Consider the following 21,590-nt stretch of genomic DNA (forward strand, 5'->3'; position numbering starts at 1 on the left):
CATTTCCAACTCATAAATATTTCACAACACACCTCATACTGACAAGACTCACTCACACCTATTATTATTAACAGGAGCTCCTAACATCTACTTATTCAGCCAGCCATCTCTTGCAGTCTTGTACCACTATTTTCAATGTTACTGCTCTTGTAATCTTGGTAAGTACATGCCTCTCCTCCTCCAACTCCTTCACAAAACAATCTCCTTCCTCTTATCTACACACACACACACACACACACCATGATCATCTCATCATTCGTCACACTCCCAACAATGCTCTGAACATATACTGTTGAAATTCCCTTATCCAAAATTCCTAGGACTGAAAGTGCTGCAGATTTCAAGTTTTCCCAGCTGTCATTTCCAAGAAAAGGAAAGGCTCTGGGTGAAAAAGGAAAACAGATACAAGAATAGTAAGCTGATGGGATGGATGTATGCATTGGGATGATGTATGCATTGTTGCTTTTAGTCAGAAGAGGCTTGTGAGTTGCAGGGTAACAGGGAGTGACAGCTGTTCCAAGCAACTGTGTGACGGCTGCTTCTGATCTTTCCATTTTCCTTCCAGTCTGACAATTACTGATCCCTTCTTGAACAACCACAATCACAACACTCTTATGAGAAGAATTAAGTTGTAGGAAGGGGGAAACAAGCATGGCAGTGTGGGAAAGACATCTACTATGCTTGACTGTTTTTATCGGTGTCAAGGATTCAAAAACAGCATTGCATCTTCATAGCACGCAAGTTTGAGATAGAGGACCTCAACTGTACTAACAAAAACACAGTATTCACCTGCCTGTTGGTTCCTGAAAGGCTCCAGTGAGGTGTGCTTGTTGCTCCTCAATTACGGAAGTCTCCCAAGGTCTCTTCCACTTCCTATTCGCATTACCACCTGAGGGAAACACACAGAATCAACACTGCAGCATTACACAGCATGGGAAGCACGACAGGAGGGGAAGGGGCATGGAGGTGGTGATGCTCCTTCCCACAGTTGAGCATCCAGTACCTGAAGTAGGCCAGGGAGGGAGGGGGGCATGGAGGTGGTGGTGCTTCTTCCCACAGTTGAGCAGTCAGTACCTGCACTAGGTACTATGTAGTATCCACACTTCCCAACAGTAACACTACCAAGCGGCTCACCTGTGTCTTCTGAGAGAGGCGGCGACTGAGTGAAGGCGCCTCGTCTGGTCTCCCTCTTGACCCCTCGTATCCGAACCCCTGAACCTCCATGCCTGAACCCCCTAATGAAACTCGACTCTCTTATTCGGGTCCGGAGATCAGCTACCTCCCTCTCCTACCTCAATTTTCTTCATGAGTTGACTGCTCGCTTTAATCTGATTTAGGAGGAGAGTAGGGAAAAGTTTCTACTTTACTAACGCCTCTTCCCCGGATTATTTATTTATTACTGCCGTTCACATATACAACCCTTCTCCACGATAACAAAAAATAAATAAATAAATAAATAAAAAAATATATATATATAAAAAAATATATATATATATATATATATATATATATATATATATATATATATATATATATATATATATATATATATATATATATATTCCTACAATCTTGTGGACTGCTGACTAACGAAAAACGCACGCACAATTATATATGTAAATTATTAAGTCTGCAATAGTCAAGTAAATAATAATAATTATAGGCATTAAATCACTTAAGATAAAAGATCAGTGATATATTTAATCACTACTAATAACAAGTACACATTAACAAGTATAATACCAGTCAGTAGTATATAGATCACTTAGGTATTTAAATATTTATCTATTACTTAGCTACTTAAATGCATTTACACACACACACTTATAAATGCACACACACACACACATTACCTCCTCAAGTTTTCTCTACCTTCTACCTCCAAATTCTTCCCACCAAATGAATCAGTGACTCCTCCTCCTCCTCATCATCATCATAATCATCATCATCTATTACCACGTTCAATAATAGCTTGTTCTCTTCTTTCTCCTCCTCCTCCTCCTCCTCCTCCTCCTCCTCCTCTTTCTTTCTTTTTTTCATCTTTCTCTTTTTCTCTCTTTTCTTTTAGAGAGAGAGAGAGAGAGAGAGAGAGAGAGAGAGAGAGAGAGAGAGAGAGAGAGAGAGAGAGAGAGAGAGAATCTTTCTTTTTTTCATCTTTCTCTTTTTCTCTCTCTTCTTTTAAAGTAGAGAGAGAGAGAGAGAGAGAGAGAGAGAGAGAGAGAGAGAGAGAGAGAGAGAGAGAGAGAGAGAGAGAGAATCTTTATTAATGACTATTGCTTGATGACACACGCGCACGCACGCACGCAGGCGAGCGCGCGTATTTCTGAGCCGAATTCATAAAAACCTCAAATGAAAAAAAATAATAAATAATAATAATAATAATAATAATAATAATAATAATAATAATAGGCAGAAAAAGAATAACAACAACAGCAACAAATCGCCGAGACGAAATCTCCTCCGTACATCAACAAGGTGGTGGCGGTGGTGGTGTTGTTGTTGCATGGACGTGAGGGCAACACTAGGAGATCTGATCGGCTGAGCTGTGTGCTAGCAGCACCTTCGGGACACCACAGGCAGAGGCATCACGGCCCATGCGTCCCCAAGAGGCAGTGACTACCTAGCGGAGAGGGCGATCCTGTGAAGTGACACAAACGTTTTCAAGACATCGGGACAACTTTCAGACAGAGAAGAGGCTCTTCAAGACGTCAAAATGTCCAGTAAACCGCAAAAGATGCCCAAGGTGGCTAAGGTGAGCATGTGCACAGCCTGGGGACATTCCCAGCGATTATACAGGGTCATATTTTATCAGTAGACCTACTTAACATGACAGCATCCCCTGCCCTCTCTCTTTATTCCCGCCAGGTCTGAGGGACAAAGGGAAACTAGTCTTGGGTTAGGGAGGCAGAATAGCTGCTCCTGACTGATCTGTCCAACTTTTTGGATATGAATAGGACACACACACACACACACACACACACACACACACACACACACACACACACACACACACACACACACACACACACACACACAGGTTCATTCTCCTGTAAAATTCTTTCATGACGAGTTTATCCCACCTTTAGATCAATTTCTCAGGGTTTTCATTATGTTCATAGTTAAACAATCATTGTACTGCGTACTTTTACCCCAAAGCTTCCCCCACTCCTGCCCACTGCTGTTTCACGTAAACTTGTTGAGATAAGAAAGGGATTTTCTTAATATATAGGATATTTTATATCATGACTATTAACCTGCATGTTGAAATAACAGGTAAATATATGTATAAGGTTTTACTAAAGTAATTGATATTGTGCTGTTGTGTACAAGAGCTGAATGAGTTTACTGAGGGAGTATTTGGATTGGGAGAGTTTATTATCCTAGTTTTACCATCCTGTTAAGGAACACTTTCAGGAGAAGTTAGGCATGAGAGAGATCAGATGATAGACCTATTGGAGGCTAGCAATTCGTGCCCTGAGTAGCATTGTGTGGAAGCCGCAGGTTACATACTCCATGCTCCTCTAGCCTTGCTTTTTCAACACTAATTGCACACCTCATCCCCAACAGGTCAAGGACAAATCTCCAGCCGAGCTGCAGATTACAGCTGAACAGCTGCTGCGCGAGGCCAAGGAACGAGAGTTGGAGATTGTGCCACCTCCACCCCGACAGAAAATATCTGACCCAGAGGAATTGCAGGAATACCGGCTCAAGAAGCGCCGTGCCTTTGAAGACAACATACGCAAGAACCGCGGCAACATATCAAACTGGATTAAATATGCCAAGTGGGAGGAAGAACAGCAGGAAATACGTCGTGCTCGGTGTGTGTGTGTGTGTGTGTGTGTGTGTGTGTGTGTGTGTGTGTGTGTGTGTATCCATGTATGTGTGTCCTCATGTGTAATAAGATATAAAGAAACATTAGTTGAGGGAGTCTTGCTCTGCCTCTCTTTCAAGGAATTTGATGAAAAGAGTGCCATGTAAATTCACATTAATGAGGAGGAGGTAGAGAAAGCCTTAACAGGAATAAAAAGAAATTTAACCCTTTTAATGTGTAAGACTGAGGTTTTTGTACCAACAGGTCAGTGTACGAGCGAGCATTGGATGTGGACCATCGCAACATTACCTTGTGGCTCAAGTATGCCGAGATGGAGATGCGGAGTCGCCAGGTGAGTCTTGAGAGAAGAAAGGAGTGGGTTAATAGTCACTTCTGTATGCACCAAGTGATCACTTGCAGAAAGTATACATAGTGTTTACTCTTCACATAACAAGCTGATTTTTCCACTTGGCTTTGATAACTATGCTGTATATAACTGTGGGAAATAATGTGTGGGGAAAAGTTTGTTTTTAAAAGAATAAAAGTAGTTTTCAAGATTTTGGATAAAAAATGGTACTACAGGAGGAGAATGACTAGAAAAGAATGGATGTGGCAGGAAAATAAAAATAAGGACATTGTATTAAATGTGTGAAACATGACAGAACTGTTGTATCAAATGTGTAACATGACATGAATGTTGGTGTTGAGTGATGGCAAACTTAGGTGTTGTAGCTGATAGGAGGGATGCTGAGGTGGTGTAATGGTACAGTAAGTATAATCAGTGCCAGTGTATTTAAGAGTGATGCTACATTTACTATTGGTGTTTAAGTCTTTGATGATGTGGCTAATGGTGAGTTTTTGTGCATCTTTGCAGGTTAACCATTCCCGCAATGTATGGGATCGGGCAGTCACCATCCTGCCACGGGCCAACCAGTTTTGGTACAAGTACACTTACATGGAGGAGATGCTCAAGAACATTGCAGGTGCCAGGCAGGTGAGTAGAGGGACCTTCTTCTGCATACTAGATATAACTTTGTTTAAAAAATATGCTAGTAAAGGTGACAGGACCAGGTACCATTGCTCTCATCTCAAAAGTATTTAAAATTTAGCCTTCAATACAGAAGAAGCTTTGAAATCTAGAATCACCTGGATCCAAAAAATATTCATGCTAGGAATATTTTCAGAATTTAAAACAGACCTGGATGATAAAAGAATTAATATAGTGGTTTTATAGTATATAAAACCACTAAGTTATAAATTGGTAAATAATAGAGCTTGGCACTTCTGTAAACAGTATTGTGAACTGCAACTTCCTCTGTTCCAAAAATATGAATTTTGTTTGTAGTTTTGCATTTGGCAAAGTAATTGCAAATTTACAGATTTTCACTGTAGAAGCAGATCCGTAAACACAAATCTGTACACAATTTCCTGCGCAGGCAAACCTGCTAGTGACGTTGGCCACCAGGCAGTGGGTGTGTCATCATTTCTGCCATCCCTTGCATCTCTCACTAAGCCATTCAATTAGGACTGAGCACTCGCATAGCCAGTACAGCAATCAGGACTCCAGCCTTCTAGTGCTTTGTTTCTTTTGATTTCTTAGATTTTCAGCTATTCATAATGATGCATATATTATTCTATCCCAACTGGGAGTTAAGTGGCTGAAAATTACTGTGGGTGGTTAATCTGCAGGTGGTAGATTGATATTTATTGGAAAAATTAAGAATCTTAGCATGATATATAAAGGATAAATAATGCATTCTTATGACAATTAATATACATCTAGGTCCTATGCAGTACAGTTTTCACATATAGTGTAACTTAAGAAAAGGTGGCACAAAGGAGTCTGAGCACAAGTACATGCATGCATACATATGCAGTGACAGTTAAATTGAAAATAAATCAGCAACTTTCAAAAACAAAGAAAGAGAAGATAGATGGAAGAATGGAAGGATGAGAAAAGGAATATAAGAATAAGGAAAGGCAGCTCAGCCCACATTTCTTGATTTCTTGTGTGCATGGCACCAACTGTGTATAATTTGTATTTGCAGTACTACAGATTTGAAGTAGTTTGCAGATTTATAGCTGTCAAGGAGTGGGTTTGAGTTTGTAGATTTGTATTTGCAGTGCCCAGCTCTAGTACAGACACACACACACACACACACACACACACACACAGGCTGAGGTATGGGTCCATTACAGGTGTTTGAACGTTGGATGGAGTGGGAACCAGATGAGCAAGCATGGCTCACATACATCAAGTTCGAGATGCGCTACAAGGAGCTGGACCGTGCCAGACAAATCTATGAGCGCTTTGTCCTAGTACACCCAGAACCCAAGAACTGGATACGCTATGCACGTTTTGAGGAGACTCACGGCTACATCCAAGGTGCACGTCGTGTCTTAGAACGTGCTGTGCAGTTCTTTGGGGATGAACACTTTGATGAAGGTCTGTACATTGCCTTTGCCAAATTTGAGGAGGGTCAGAGGGAACATGAGCGAGCAAGAGCAGTGTACCGCTATGCCCTGGACCACATGCCCCGGGAACGCTGTCTGGTGCTCTATAACGAATACACACGGCACGAGAAGAAGCATGGTGACCGTTCCTCCATTGATGCCGTCATCACCAGCAAGCGCAAGTTCCAGTATGAGGAAGCAGTACAGGCCAACCCTCATGACTATGATGCCTGGTTTGACTACGTCCGCATGCTGGAGGCTGATGGTGATGCAGATCTAGTGAGGGAGGTCTATGAGCGTGCCATTGCCTGCGTCCCACCAATCAAGGTTAGTTGTGGCTTCATCTTAGCTTCACAATTCTTTTGAAAATTATCAAACAACCCACTCTCAGGTTTGAAGGCTCATAAATCCCATATGAAAAGACAAACAGGTTCCCTGTCCCATTTGTTGTGCAAATTTATTTTTAAGGTAACATGGATGAAAATGGAGTCAAGGTAAACAGGGATATAGACAAAATTCTAATTAATTATAATGGGTCAGCATCAGACAGATTAGTATAAAATAGTAAGAAAGTTCTTTCTTTGTCACTAGTAGTGATGCGTGACCATAACAAGACCTTTACATCCACAGGAGAAGAGACATTGGCGTCGATACATTTACCTGTGGATCTACTATGCGGTGTATGAGGAGCTCACCACCAAGGACATAGAACGTGCCCGCCAGGTGTATCAGATGTGCCTTCGTCTGATTCCCCACAAAGTGTTCACCTTTGCTGAGATTTGGCTGCTCTACAGCAAGTTTGAGATCAGGCAAAAGGATCTTTCTGCAGCCAGGAAAGCTCTGGTACTATTGCACTTACCCTGCATTATTAGATTAGATTTTTTAATGTCTTTCTTTATCAGTTTATGAATACATCTTCCTACATTTATCCTTGAAATTATAATAGTCATTAGGAGCAGCAGCTGCTACTGCATTCTCTAGGATTCCTCTGCAGGAGAAAAACCATCCTCAACCTTCTCCACATGTATCAGTTAGCTATCCTTCAGCTCTAGACCACCTTAGCAAATATTCCTGCCTTTTCTTCCCCTTCAGTTATCTGCCTGTCTTGGTGAATATGTAAGGATGCAGGTTTTTCTTATTTTTCATTTGGTGAAAGTATATGATAGAAGAGGGAAGGTTTAAGGACTCTTTTGAGATTGTGTGGACTAGATGGTGGATTGTTAGTCCCTTCATTGTACAAATACGAGATGCATCAGTACGCATGTGTGTGCTTAGGTGGCTCAACCAGGGAGTCTTTTCACATCTGTATGTCAGGAACTAAGCTTTGTAGTGAAAATTCATGCACTCACTAGTAAAAAGAAAGCCCAAAGCTACAAGATTGACAATGTTATGCATGTCATGTTGTCTGTAATTTAGTTTGCCTTTCAGTGAGATTATACAGACAAATCTCCAGCCCTTTTATATTCCAACAATATTTTGTAGTATTTTTGTAGTATTTTCATTAGTCCATATCATAGGGATGAGGGACCATTCCTGTGATATGGACCAGTGAAAGTAAAGGCTGTGGAATATTGTTCAAATATATAAAAGGGCAGAAGGTTAATGGTAAAGAATATGAAAAAGTAGGAAATTGAGAGTAAATTTGACTTTGACTTTTTTATACAAGAAACTTTGCCATTCAGAAATCCTTTAAAGATCAGAAATCATGCATTCTGTGGCTTCCTTGCATGAATTGTTCAATTCCTGAAGGTTTGGACTTCTAAGAAAGGATGTGAAAAAGTGCAGAGTGCTGTCATCAGCATGTGAATGGATAGGACAATGAATTAAATTCAGAAGGCCATTGATGAGTAATAGAAAGAGTGGGTGACAGGACAGAGGCCTGGGAAATACTGCTATTTTTGTATTTAGGAGAGCAGCAACCATCTACTACAGGAGCAATAGAATGGTCAGAAAGGAGAGATGAAGTTACATAGAGAAGGATAGAACCTGTGAGAGGATAGTTAAGAAATTAAGCTATATGTCTAAGGCAACAGCAAAAGTTTCAGTAAAATACCTAAAAGAGGATGACCAAGATGCAGTGACAAATGCCAGCAGTTCTCCAGTGGAGCGGTCACAACAGAATCCACACTGGTGATCAGATATAAGGTTCCGAAATGATAGATGTTGTATGTATGTGTAGGGTTTGTGTGTAAATAACACTTTTGTTTGTCTCTTGCTATTAAATCTTTCTCTGTATTCCATATAGGGTCAAGCAATTGGCATGTGCCCAAAACACAAGCTGTTCAGAGGCTACATCGACTTAGAGATCAAGCTTCGTGAGTTTGATCGATGTCGGAAGTTGTACGAGAAGTGGGCAGAGTTTGATCCTGAAAACTGTAAGATGTGGATCCAGTTTGCCACACTGGAGGCAATGCTGAATGACTCTGAAAGGGCACGAGGCATCTATGAGCTGGCCATATGTCAGCCACGGCTTGACATGCCAGAGTACATGTGGAAGTCCTACATTGACTTTGAGGTGAGTTTTATCTGGTTTTCAGCAGTAACTCACTCCTTGAATTGCTGCTTCTTTGGTACGTAACTTTCCTGATAATTTTATGATACATAGTCCATTTAAATGGACTATGATTCTTTTCTTCTAAAATCTACTGCACCAACTTTCAGTTTTCCATTTATAATAAGAATTTTAATATACACATGAAAATTATCACAGTTGGGGAATCCATAATTGATGTTAATATTATATGAAAAAATGAGGGATTCTGAGAATACATGATTTTCCTCATGGAATAACCTGTATACATAGGTATTGAATGATTATTCATAATAGCAGCCATGAGGCTGAAGAATTACAAATGAATGAGAAAACAGGATAGTTAGGTGTATTACCCTTATAACCATATTCTGATTTTTTGCTAAGACAAAGTAGCAATCTTTTCAAACCAAAATGGGACTCATTTAATTTCTTTATTAGTTTTCAGAAATTCATAGATTCAATCCCCATGTTTGGTGAATTAAGAGTACATTTAGATGGTGAATTGAAGTACATTTAGATAACAGTAGATATATGAAATTAGTGGTGAGTGAACTCACAATTGGGAAGAGAGTACTGTATTTATATATGGAAAGCATAGTTCACATATTATATTGACACAAGTTTTGCCGAGTTTCAGGTGGAGCAGGAAGAGTGGGAGCGAGTAAAGACACTGTATGAGCGGTTGCTGGAGCGCACACACCATGTCAAAGTTTGGATAAGCTATGCTCGTTGTCAGCATGCTGCACCACCACCAGAGGAAGGACTGGCACAGGCACGGACAGTCTTTCAGCGGGCTAACCGTGCTCTTCGCTCATGTCAGGAGAAGGAACAACGCCTCATGCTGCTAGAGGCATGGCGTGACTTTGAAGATGAATTTGGAGATGATATCAGCTTGGAGAAGGTTAAGCATTTGCTGCCCAGGAAGGTGACACGGCGGCGGCAAGTGGCAGCCGATGATGGTTCAAAGATGCGTTGGGAAGAATATGTTGACTTTGTCTTTCCTGATGATGAGACTGCCAAGCCCTCTCTTCTCCTATTAGCAAAGGCAAAGGAATGGGCAAAACAACAGCGGAAACAAGAAGAGCCAGAGGAGAGTCACACGCCACCACTTCAGCAGGATGATACTGCTGCGCCACAACCACACACAAATCATGCTGAGGCTCAGGAAGAGGAGGAGGAACCAGACCGTGATCTTGACCGTGATGACAGTGAGGTGGATGTAGGTTCAAGCAGTGATTCATCCAGTAGTGATGCAGAGGATAAGAGGATAACCAAAAGAAAAAGAAGGCAAATGTCATATTCTTCAAGTTCTAGTGAGGAGGAGGAGGAGGAGGAAGAACAAAGAAGTGCTAAGGAACAGAAGAACAGACCCAAGAAGCAACAGAAAGAAAACACCCCCTCAAGGTCTTCCAGTGAGGAGAGAGATTCCAGTTCAGAAAATAAAAGAAAAAAGGCAAAGGATTTCTTTGCATAGTATTGTATAGATATTTAGGGAAATATGGAATGAGGATACTGGAAAAGGATATTGAAGTAAGGAAATGTAAAATACCTCTTTGAATAGGATTGTGAGAGAACATCAAGAGCTATAAAGTGTAAATGCATACATTTGATTTGCTTGAAAACCACACATTTCATGAACACTTACAGTATGTGCATAATATTGCACTAGGAATCTTCTGGGGAAAACTTCTGGATATCCATCAGATTTATGGGAGGTTGTACCATTCTCTGCCTTTTTTTTTACCATTCTCTGCCTTTTTTTTAATAATATAATTATGTTGACTGACTTTTATAAGCATTAGGTTAGGATTAATAATATTGGAAAGACAAGATTTTAAATTTGATGTCCTGACAATATATGATGTGGTTGGAAGGTTATTGAATTGAACAAGTGTTGATGGTGTTGAAGGGGAGGTAGTGATAGATGAATCTTGAATACAATTGTTTGCTAATTATGGTGTCTTGATTCTCCTGGAGGTCGTGTCTTATTCATAACTCTCCATTCATTTATACCACGCACAACCATTGTGTTGCTGCACGTACACCACTCTCTCTCTCTCTCTCTCTCTCTCTCTCTGGTAGTTCATCCCTCTCAATAACATATTACTATAATCATTGGACTTAGTATTCCATATTGCTCGTCTCTTATCTATTATGATATCGTCAAAAAGGACCATGGCTGATTACAACGTGGCTCTGACCACGACAATGTACGATGGGCACCAATCTGTCACAGATTGCAATGGTCGCGTGAACGCTTGTGTGAGGTGCTCCACGGCACTGGAGAGTGTTGAGTGTAAGCGGAGTGACGGATGGAGCGACATGATTGATACCTAATGCGTACAACTTGCGTCACATTCATTGGAGAAGCATGTGATAGCGTTCAAACCAGTAAGAACAATTATTCGAGTCATCTTCAACGGTTGAAGTACCACACCTTTAACCAACTTTTATCATAGAGTTGTAGGTAGAGGATGGAAAACATGTGTCCAGTCACGGATGCAATACGAACACAAGTAATAACAGATACATTCGTAGTGCTGGAACGGTCACTCCAAGATGGGATCCACCGCAGATTAGTAGTGAAGTAATCCTGAGTGAAGTAGTCCCCACGAAGGTACATTCGCTGGGCATAGGGTACGCCACCATTTAATACACTCTATTATTACTCTTAATACTTCCTCTAATATGGTACAACTTAATAGACGATAGCAGGCAGCAGAAAACATCCCTGCATGTTATCACCTAGTTACACTGCATAATATGTAGCGAGATAGTCACGTGTGCCGAGTCCATCAAATCGTCAATAATCGAGCTCCACTCCTGACTAATCCACCTCAACACTGAGTTCCCTGCCTCCGAACTGCTTACAGAAGCCAAGCGAGAGCTCCATACACATAATGTTCGTGAGGTCCTAATTTGATACCAAATATTTTTCTGTTTGCCCTCCATTAACTCTGGCTGGTCAGGTTCAGTACATCACATCGTTCTCCCGTTATCCTTCGCCTTACCATATCTCTCTCTCTCTCTCTCTCTCTCTCTCTCTCTCTCTCTCTCTCTCTCTCTCTCTCTCTCTCTCTCTCTCGTGGCTGCAAAGGGCACGCGACTTACTCTCCACTCTTTTTCCCCAGACGTGTGTGGCAGATACGGAATGCCCACTAACGAAAACATAGTTAAGCTGAAAAGCTTTTTCGAGTGATCAGTGCGCGAACATGGCGATCAAGGTGACCTTAGTCCGAGCCATGATGAAAGCTATTAGACATTTCTCTAGTGTTGAAGGTTTCGCATCAACGTTATCTTCTACTAGGAGTGTAGCTCTAGGGTTATGGAGAGTGGCGGAGGGCAATTTGTCGTAAGCACCTATAAGACGCCACAACGGACGGAGCCAACAATCCAAGCCCACAAAAATTTGAGCCATGTAAGCCTTCAAAACAGAACAACTGTTCACTTGTTTGATAGGCCAAAATCCTAAATAAATACATAGGTGATTGAAAAATACCGTAAAGATAAAGTGGATATAGCAATATCCAACCTGAAATACCATGTATTTAATAGGAAAACTGTATATTCATGATCGTTGTATGGATTGCCTTGATGTTCATTTGCAAGTGTCACATATCCGCTAAAAACAGAAAAGTAAATGCATGTCAACAACAACTGTCAGTTGCTGATTCAAAGCGAAAGCAAAAGTAGGATGAAAATTAAATATAAAAGGCTAGATAGTGAGTGCATGCCTCGTGTGAATTCAATACATTGGAGTTTTGTTGAGTGGGCTTTGTTGATGGTCGATGAGGGAAAGTTCTCTTCACAAGTGGAGATTGATTTTAGTTTTTTTTTTTTTTTTTTTCTACATCTTTACTTTTTTTCCGCATCTTTACTACTTGAACACAAATTTACTGGGAATGAGATATACACACATGCATGAGCTTTGTTGTGTGATATGGGGATTTGTTTGTGATTATTTCACAGCACAAGACTGTACTAGCATTTCATTCACTAAATTTCATTATATAAATGATATGCGAGAGCTGAACAGCGAAGCTGTGCCTGGCAACGCATTGTTGTGGCGACGCGGGGTGCGTTGTGGCAGTCATTATTCAGCCACAGAAGGCCAATCACCCACTGCAATGTGCCTCGAGAGCGGCTCCCCAAGGGATTCACAAAGTATCATACATCCCTCCATAGCACCATGAGAACATGGAGATGAATGGTGATTTAACCTTCATAGTGACTCGTGTGTAACAACTCAAGCTGATACTGAACTCCCGAAAACAATCACGGCACGAGGGTAACCTTGGAAATAACGAATCAAATCAGATATTTGTCACAAAAGTTATTGAATATCAAAACAGTTATGCGAGACATTAAGAGTGGTGCTGGATATCGTAATATGGAAAAGAAAAAGCGTGTAGTGCATGTCAAAATGTTCAAATTAACCTTAAAACAATGGAAGAATTGCTGATGTAAGTACGCTTGTCCTTACTTCAATGTGTCCCACGGCTGTCTTTACATGACGAATGAATCTAATGCTTTAGTTTTTGTTTGATGGTATTCAGGAGTTAAATGTAAACAAAGTAATGCTAGATGGAAGAACCAGACTCTCTCTCTCTCTCTCTCTCTCTCTCTCTCTCTCTCTCTCTCTCTCTCTCTCTCTCTCTCTCTCTCTCTCTCTCATCCTCCAGTAGAGTACCATTACATAATACAAAAGAGTGTACTATTACCAGATTCCTTACTACAGGTATACTCCTGCAGAGAGATCCTACATGAATACGGGAAACTTGAGTTATTAGCTAACAGGAACACTTATAAGAATTTAGAAGACAACGGGCCAAGGCAAAATTGCCTGAGAATTTTGGTGGTCAAATTCCACTCTATGACACTCTATTTCGTTACAAATATTACTTTTCCAGGCCGACATTACCGAGTGAATGGCTGAAAGTACCCCATGATTGGACCTAATTCAATTGCAATGTTGGATAACTTAATCAAAATTCAAACCTATAAGATCGTTACAGGAGTTACAATAATGCTATACCTTTGAATATGCTATACGAGTATGTAAAAAAATAAATAAATAAAATAAAAAATCCTACGTCCGCACGAGAATGTTCCAAATATACGAGTCTTATTAGTAAAAAGAAGTTGCCAGTCGTCTGTATTCTTTTCTGTCCCCTGATAAGAATGAACGCGTCAGGCACCTCAGAATTCTGTGGAAGATCGGTCGATGATCTATGTATAGAAATTGTGAGGACAGAATACCAATACTGCTTCATCGGGATTGGCGAGTACCTAGGCAACGAGGTCCTGGCTGGGACGAGGTTATAATCAAGGGAGAAAACATCATAGCGAGACACACACACACACACAATATATATATATATATATATATATATATATAGAGAGAGAGAGAGAGAGAGAGAGAGAGAGAGAGAGAGAGAGAGAGAGAGAGAGAGAGAGAGAGAGAGAGAGAGGGGGGGGGGGGGGAAGTAGCTGACCACACGTCCTGGCTCACTTGGCGGAGGCGTAACAGCTCCCATCCCTTTCCCTCATTCCGTCATCCATTCACCAACCCCTTAACCTTTCATTCCTTCACCCCTTTTATCTTACCTCCTTCACCCCTTTATATTTTCTTTATATTTGTAACTTATATATTTACACGTCGCTTTGATTAAAAACATCAAGAAATTAAGTTATTTTTTAAGAGCTTAAAGAATATTATAGCAAATACAGGTACAGGTCTGCATTTGGCAGTTCTTGTATAAGACATGTAAACTTATGTCCAGTTATTCTCCTTATTCAGAAATTCATCTTATCTTTTAAAGTTCCCATTAACTAGGCACCTACCACTGGATTACTGCTTCTGTCAGGTCACATACGAGCATGCACATATTCTTGGCAGGAAACAAGGTACACTCAAAATACTCAGGAGCAAAGCTGCCTCACCTTGTTTCCTTGATCAATCGACTCTTGCACACTCTTAAACCAAAGCAATTTTTCATTCACCATCGACGATTTTATATTCGAATCAAAATTTAAATACTGTTTGAGAACTTTCGGCCAAAATTTGTTGAGGGCCGTGATGGCCTTGGGCGCCGCACGGGGGAAGAAGGTGGCTGTCAGGTCCGGCCTGGGGCCCAAGGCAGACTGGGCAGCAGGTCCTCCTTTTCCTTTGCGACCTCTGGCTTAATAATAGTCGTCCACTTGCAGCGCCTTACACTAGGCAAGGGGTCGCCTTAAGCAAGAAACCAATGTCTACCGTCCACCAGATGGTGTCCGGAGGAGAGGGGATGGTCCTTAAGGGGAGATAAGGGCTTCTTCCATAGAGTCTAGTGAATGATGTGTAAGGGTCCCTTGCTTATGATGATGATACCGGGCTGAACAACTAGCTATGAACGAGGGCACGCTGTGCATCATGCACCAGGCACTGACAGAACGAGGGGTCCTTTAAGGTAGAAAAGAGCTCACTTCATGACGGTGTTTGGGGAGTGGTGTGTGGTGGGTCATTGCTCATGGTGACCCGTGTGAGGCGCTGCAAGGTTGCATTGTCCCTGCCCTCACACCCACGTGACTGGGATGGACCCTTAGAGGAGAAAAATTCGTCCTAGTACCTATGTAGGTAAATTAACTTCAATATCGTTTCGCTATCACCATCGCCCGCATGGTTATAGTCGCCAACCGCATCGTTATCGTGGAAACTGGAATCGCATCGTTATCATGGACACTCACATCGTTATCGTGGAAACTCGCATCGTTATCGTGGAAACTGGAATTGCATCGCTATCGTGGAAAGTCGCATCGTTATCGTGGAAACTCGCATCGTTATCATGAAAAATTCGTCCTAGTACCTATGTAGGTAAGTTAACTTCAATATCGTTTCGCTATCGCCATCGCCCGCATTGTTATTGTCGCCAGCCGTATCGTTATCGTGGAAACTCGCATGGTTACCGTGGAAACTCGCATCGTTATCGTGGAAACTCGCATCGTTATCGTGGAAACTCGCATCGTTATCGTGGAAACTGGAATCGCATTGTTATCGTGGAAACTGGAATCGCATTGTTATCGTGGAAACTCGCATCGTTATCGTGGAAACTCGCATCGTTATCGTGGAAACTGGAATCGCATCGTTATCGTGGAAACTGGAATCGCATTGTTATCGTGGAAACTGGAATCGCATTGTTATCGTGGAAACTCGCATCGTTATCGTGGAAACTCGCATCGTTATCGTGGAAACTCGCATCGTTATCGTGGAAACTGGAATCGCATCGTTATCGTGGAAACTGGAATCGCATTGTTATCGTGGAAACTCGCATCGTTATCGTAGGAACTGGAATCGCATCGTTATCGTGGAAACTCGCATTGCATCGTTATCATCGTTCGTTTCGTTTTCGTAATATCAAATTCTTTATCGTTAAACGACTTAGTTACTATTATTTCGGATTATATATACATAATTTTTATACAATGATAAATCCAGCAGCAAGTCTTCTATGATGAAAAAGCTCAACAAGGCTCAGTACTTTTTTCTAACACATATTGTATAATTTCACGAGATGAAGTACCTACATCCTTTTTTTCCGCATCATGGAAATAATGGGTTCAAACTTGATAGTTAAATTTAGAAAAAGAAAGGAATTGGTTCTCAAGTAAAATTATACATACATTGAGCGGACTCAGTAATCAAGTTGTAAGAGCTGAGTTATAAGGGAATTTTAGAACGGAGTCATAAGAAAATTTTAAAAAATTAGACAAATTTATGGTTGGGGATGACAGGTGGAAATAGATATGTTTATTGTGTAGGCATCACGGCTTTTTGCAGCCTTCCTTATTTTCATGTGTTTGCAAGTTCTTATGATGCCAAGGAAAACATCATTAGGAAAAATCTTAATAGAAGACATGAAATAGTCTGAGAGCAAAGGAGAGGGAGGAAGAAGCCCTGAATTATCCAGCATCGAGATTTTAACAAAGATTTGAACGAAGAGTTCAGCTTTAGAGATAGATGAGATGGCATTAGTGCCTTCAGGTTGAAATAGAGGAGGAAAAGGTTAAAAAAAATCGCTAGGAGACAAGTCACATGGATAGTTCGATCTAAAAGACTGACACTTTTCTATTCATGATTTTTTTTGGCTGACCGATTTTTTTTTTTTTTTTTTTTTTTTATGACTGGAAGCAGAAATGTCAAGTGCAGGAGAGAGAGAACTCAGGTATCGTTTGTGGGCCACCTTTCCATCATGTATAGCAAGAGAACGGGTTTAGTTAAACCAAGGTTAGGAAGATTTAAGATGAGAAAAAAATGCGGAATGTAGGCCTTGATGCTAAACACAATCAACCTCTCATGTGCTCAACACACTGAAAAATGTCTGGCACAACTACTACCACTTCTGCTACTACTACTACTACTACTACTACTGTTAGGGAATGATATATCAGTGTTGCAATTCGTGTTATCAAACATCTAGATTGACAGTCATAAACGACCATAGGAGAGAGAGAGAGAGAGAGAGAGAGAGAGAGAGAGAGAGAGAGAGAGAGAGAGAGAGAGAGAGAGAGAGAGAGAGAGAGAGAGAGAGACGGGGCAACGAGCTTCCTCAGTTCCTGGAAGGCGGGTCAATATCCTAGAGATAGTGGTAGTGGTGGTGGTGGACGTAATTGAGTGATGCATCGTCTAGATGACGGTAGCATTTTTCCTGGTTCAGCGTTTCTCTATCAATCATCCAACCAGAATCTTGGTTGAAATTTGTCTGTATGTAACTTTTCATCAAAAGTGGTGGCCATTCATTCTTAGCCTAAGACAGGATTTCTAGTGGTTCTTCTGCCTTGCTGATACTCTCACCATCCAGCTCGACAGTGTTGGGTTATTTGCTTGGCCTAACTTGTAGTGGTGACTTGCTGATGAAGCAATGTAGTAGGTTATCACCTCTTCATCAATGATTGAACTGTATCTGTTAATAGGCTCAAGCATATTCTGAAGTTTCAATATGTTGCTGCCTTTCCGATCCTTTATGAATATCATTTTGCATCAACACTGGATTTAAATCTTAATGATTCTCCACTCGGCCTTTGCCATTAAGATTAGCAAGAGGTTGCAACAAGTTCTTAATTCCTACCACCCTCTGCCATGTGTAGAATAATTTCCTTCTGCCTGTGTGGTCCCTATTTAGACTTTAAGTTATCAGGCACGACCCCAGTCCTGGGTTGATGTAACAAATATTTCTAATATTTGTATAGCATTAGTCGTTCATTAGGTGCGCACCTGAATATAAAGGTGCCTGATATTATGAATGAAACTGTGTTGTAACGCGGTGATTCAGTAAATTTCAATAAAAGGGTAAAATTTGGAAGCCATATATATATATGTAAGTTGCCACAACAACCATATCTAATGCTCATTTCACCTTGCAGGCCAGAGGCTTCTCCAATGCGCGATGGCTGCGGGGCGTCATGGCTCGTGTTCCACTGACATTTCGTCTCATGGCAAAGACCTTTAGGTTTCAGAGGTGCCACTATCTACAGCATCGATCCCACAAGTACACCGGCAACCGCTTTGTTCACACATGTAGTGCACTAGTGTCTGTGTCCGGCACCCTTCCTGCATTAATGTCAAGAAAAAAAATTGCTTCTCTGGCATGTACTACGCAAAGTGTTGATGCTAACATTGGCATTCTTCATCGCAGCCGCTGATGCCTAGATGAAGCCTCCCCTGAGACCTCCTCCGGACGGCTTGTGCTCCGTCCCCTGCCTGGAGAACAAATGTGATACAGGTGACGGCACCCTGGCAGGTAATGACACTTTTGCGACGACAGTTACGGATATTAGTGACAGATTCTTACTACATATTTATAATTATTATTGTTATATTGATATTATTATTATTGATATTACTGATATTATTATTATTATTATTATTATTATTATTATTATTAAGATCATTATATCATTATTATCATCATATCATTATTATGGTTACGAGTATTATTACTATTTACTATAATATTACTATTACTGCTACGTGACTGCCTTGATCACCTTTCGATTGCCTTAATATTTGGCACAACAGATAATCTCACTGGGCTATGCTGCTACATCAATACAGAGTAGATTGGTAACACTCCCAGAAATTTCGAAGCTTGAATCACCCACAAAGTAATTACTTTATAGATACTAAATCACTAATTTTCTGTGTAAGGTGTAATGCACTAGATATTTGGCGTATTTTCATTTAAACTCTGGTAAACGTTGAGTTGACTGAAAGTCATGCCTCGCAACGCCATCCCATAAGTTCTAAGTGCCTACTGGCCAGTAGTATTATCAGGGTCCTTACCTGTGGCGCAGCGAGCCTCAAGTAGTCCTGGCCGGCTGTAATGCATCCTGTGGTGGTGGTGCCCCTCGGATGAACTATCTCCTAGTGCTCCACTCTGTAACACCGTTTCTTTGGTCCGCAATCTTTCACGATGCCTCGGTAACTGCCAAGGACGCTGCTTCCTTGGGCTTGGTAGCTTCCGGGTGCGCGGGACAGTCTTGCCTCCTCGCTCAGCGACTGGAAGCCCCGAATGAGTGAGTCGAACACTCATTTCATTAATTCATATACTACCAATTCGTTGTAAAACAACTAAAATAAATAATCCTACATTTCTTTACCTTAACAACCATGAAGTAATGTAAGCATCGTTATTTCCCATCAATTACGTATGTATTGGTATACTGTTCTATTTGCACTAATGGTGATTCGAGACGAGTCGAGATCCTCAAGTCTCAGTCTTGCTTCTATAAGTAAAGATCTTATATTATGTTATTATGTCTTTGGTATTAAATATTTTTCACAACAACAACAACAACAACAACAACCGCAGCAGCAGCGACAGCTGCTCTCTCTCTCTCTCTCTCTCTCTCTCTCTCTCTCTCTCTCTCTCTCTCTCTCTCTCTCTCTCTCTCTCTCTCTCTCTCTCTCTCTCTCTCTCTCTCTCTCTCTCTCTATATATATATATATATATATATATATATATATATATATATATATATATATATATATATATATATATATATATTCACCACAGGTATCAGTTGCTTGGCCTGCCACAGAGCGGATAATGGGCGCAAATTAGGCCTCCAGCGATAGGAAGGGGCGGGGCAAGTGATGAGCACTGACCGCCGTTGGTACGAGCCGCCCACACCGAGGGACTGGCGCCGTCCCAGCACTACCAAGCTACGTCTCCAGTCTTCCATGTCCCTCCGGAAGGCTATCTTGGACCGAACTTCCTCCACTCCTGTCAGCAGTACCCTGGATTGCACTTCTCCTAGTACATCTTCCTCTTCCAGCGGGAGGTCCATTATTCCTGAAGTGGACAAAAGCTTACTAGAGCGAAATCTCCAGGAACTCTTGTCCAATGATCCACTGGATGACCCACTTAAAAGAGACGTAAGGCCTCCTGCTGGAAGAAATAGTAGGCCGGCTAGTCTTCGTCGCAATCAGTCTCTTGCAAATCTAAATGCATCATATATTTTAAGGAATTGGCATGGCACGGATGTTTTCGAAAGTGTAGGCACTACTCCATCTCGCCCTCGAAGCTCATCTATGACTAAATATGCTCCTCTTCCTTCCATTGCCTCTGCAAAGAATCCTGAATACCAGCCACCGCCACTTATCCGGAGCAAAACCTTTGATGTAATTGATACCAAAATGAAAAACTTGCCTACGGTGGATGACTCCCAGGCGAACTACGGCCGGGAGTCGGAGAAGGAGAATGAGTTGGAACCTCGGCTTCTGGTTATTGCAAGCATTGAAGGAAAGACTCTACCGGAGTATTTGTCTCATGCGCGGGATGGTCTTCTTAGATCTCGTCCAGCTACGCGCCACGGCCGATTGGAATTGTTCAAGTCATTTGGGGAGAATTACCCTGTTGGGGTCGCTTGGGCATCAGAAGGAACCTCACTTAATCCATTCCAGTTTCCTGTAACCAAACACAGTAAAGAATCTTTCCTTTTTCCATCTCACAGTGAAGCTGACTCCGACCATTGCACACTTCCTGATAAGCAAAGAGAGGACAAGGAATTCCACCGACGAATCTTGAGAATTCCTTCTCAAGATTATCAGGTGGTAGGTGAAATGCAAGACAGCAGGGAGAAAAAAGACATGACAGATGATAATAATGATGATTGTAACTGCAGTGATCAAGAAAATGATGATGATGATGATGATGATGATGATGATGATGGTGAGGATAATGAAATGGATGATGATAATGATGAAGATAATGATGATGAGGATGATGATGATGATGAGGAGGAGGAGGATGAGGGTGATAATGATGATGATGATAATGATGATGATAGTGATGATGATGATGATGATGATGATAGTGATGATGATGATGATGATAGTGGTGGTGGAAGAAACAAAGACAAAATAAAAGAAAAGAACAAGGAGGCTAATTCACAGGCTGAGCAATCTTCGAGAGGCAACGAGGACATCCACATATACTTTATGCTGCCAGACGGCTCTCTGTTGGTAGTGCACACGTCCTCTGGCTGGACCCTGGCGGCGCTCCTGGGAGCTGTGGCTGGAATGGGGATGGGCGGACGCCGGCTGCAGGTGGTGTTGGACGGCGTGCAGGAGCGAGACCTTAGCAGCGGCATCCAGGACCTAGGCATCACCCACAACACCACTATTTACCTGCTGCCTGCTGGGTAATTGTGTGTGTGTGTGTGTGTGTGTGTGTGTGTGTGTGTGACAAACATATATATATATTATATATATATATATATATATATATATATATATATATATATATATATATA

The 21,590-nt window shown here is 41.4% G+C and overlaps 2 protein-coding genes across 3 annotated transcripts; both read left to right on the top strand.

Annotated features, from left to right (window-relative positions):
- The first annotated feature begins 2,612 nt into the window (after window positions 1-2,612).
- On the top strand, window positions 2,613-10,751 carry LOC135101897 (crooked neck-like protein 1). The gene is made up of 8 exons (XM_064006217.1): window positions 2,613-2,752; window positions 3,568-3,818; window positions 4,076-4,163; window positions 4,686-4,805; window positions 6,011-6,592; window positions 6,896-7,108; window positions 8,511-8,780; window positions 9,436-10,751. Exons 1-8 carry the CDS (start codon window positions 2,714-2,716, stop codon window positions 10,270-10,272), a joined length of 2,400 nt encoding a protein of 799 aa, XP_063862287.1. The 5' UTR covers window positions 2,613-2,713; the 3' UTR covers window positions 10,273-10,751.
- A 1,160-nt stretch (window positions 10,752-11,911) lies between these two features.
- Window positions 11,912-21,511, top strand: LOC135101898 (protein IWS1 homolog). 2 transcript variants are annotated; one of them, XM_064006218.1, is made up of 4 exons: window positions 11,912-13,261; window positions 18,198-18,322; window positions 18,470-18,574; window positions 19,850-21,511. In XM_064006218.1, exon 4 carries the CDS (start codon window positions 19,930-19,932, stop codon window positions 21,481-21,483), a length of 1,554 nt encoding a protein of 517 aa, XP_063862288.1. In that variant the 5' UTR covers window positions 11,912-13,261; window positions 18,198-18,322; window positions 18,470-18,574; window positions 19,850-19,929; the 3' UTR covers window positions 21,484-21,511. The 2 variants fall into 2 exon arrangements, with proteins under 2 accessions (XP_063862288.1, XP_063862289.1); XM_064006219.1 differs by having other exon boundaries at window positions 11,912-13,008; window positions 18,198-18,574.
- Window positions 21,512-21,590: the final 79 nt, after the last annotated feature.

This window comes from Scylla paramamosain, chromosome 7 (assembly GCF_035594125.1).
Source record: "Scylla paramamosain isolate STU-SP2022 chromosome 7, ASM3559412v1, whole genome shotgun sequence".
NCBI classification, from domain to species: domain Eukaryota; kingdom Metazoa; phylum Arthropoda; class Malacostraca; order Decapoda; family Portunidae; genus Scylla; species Scylla paramamosain.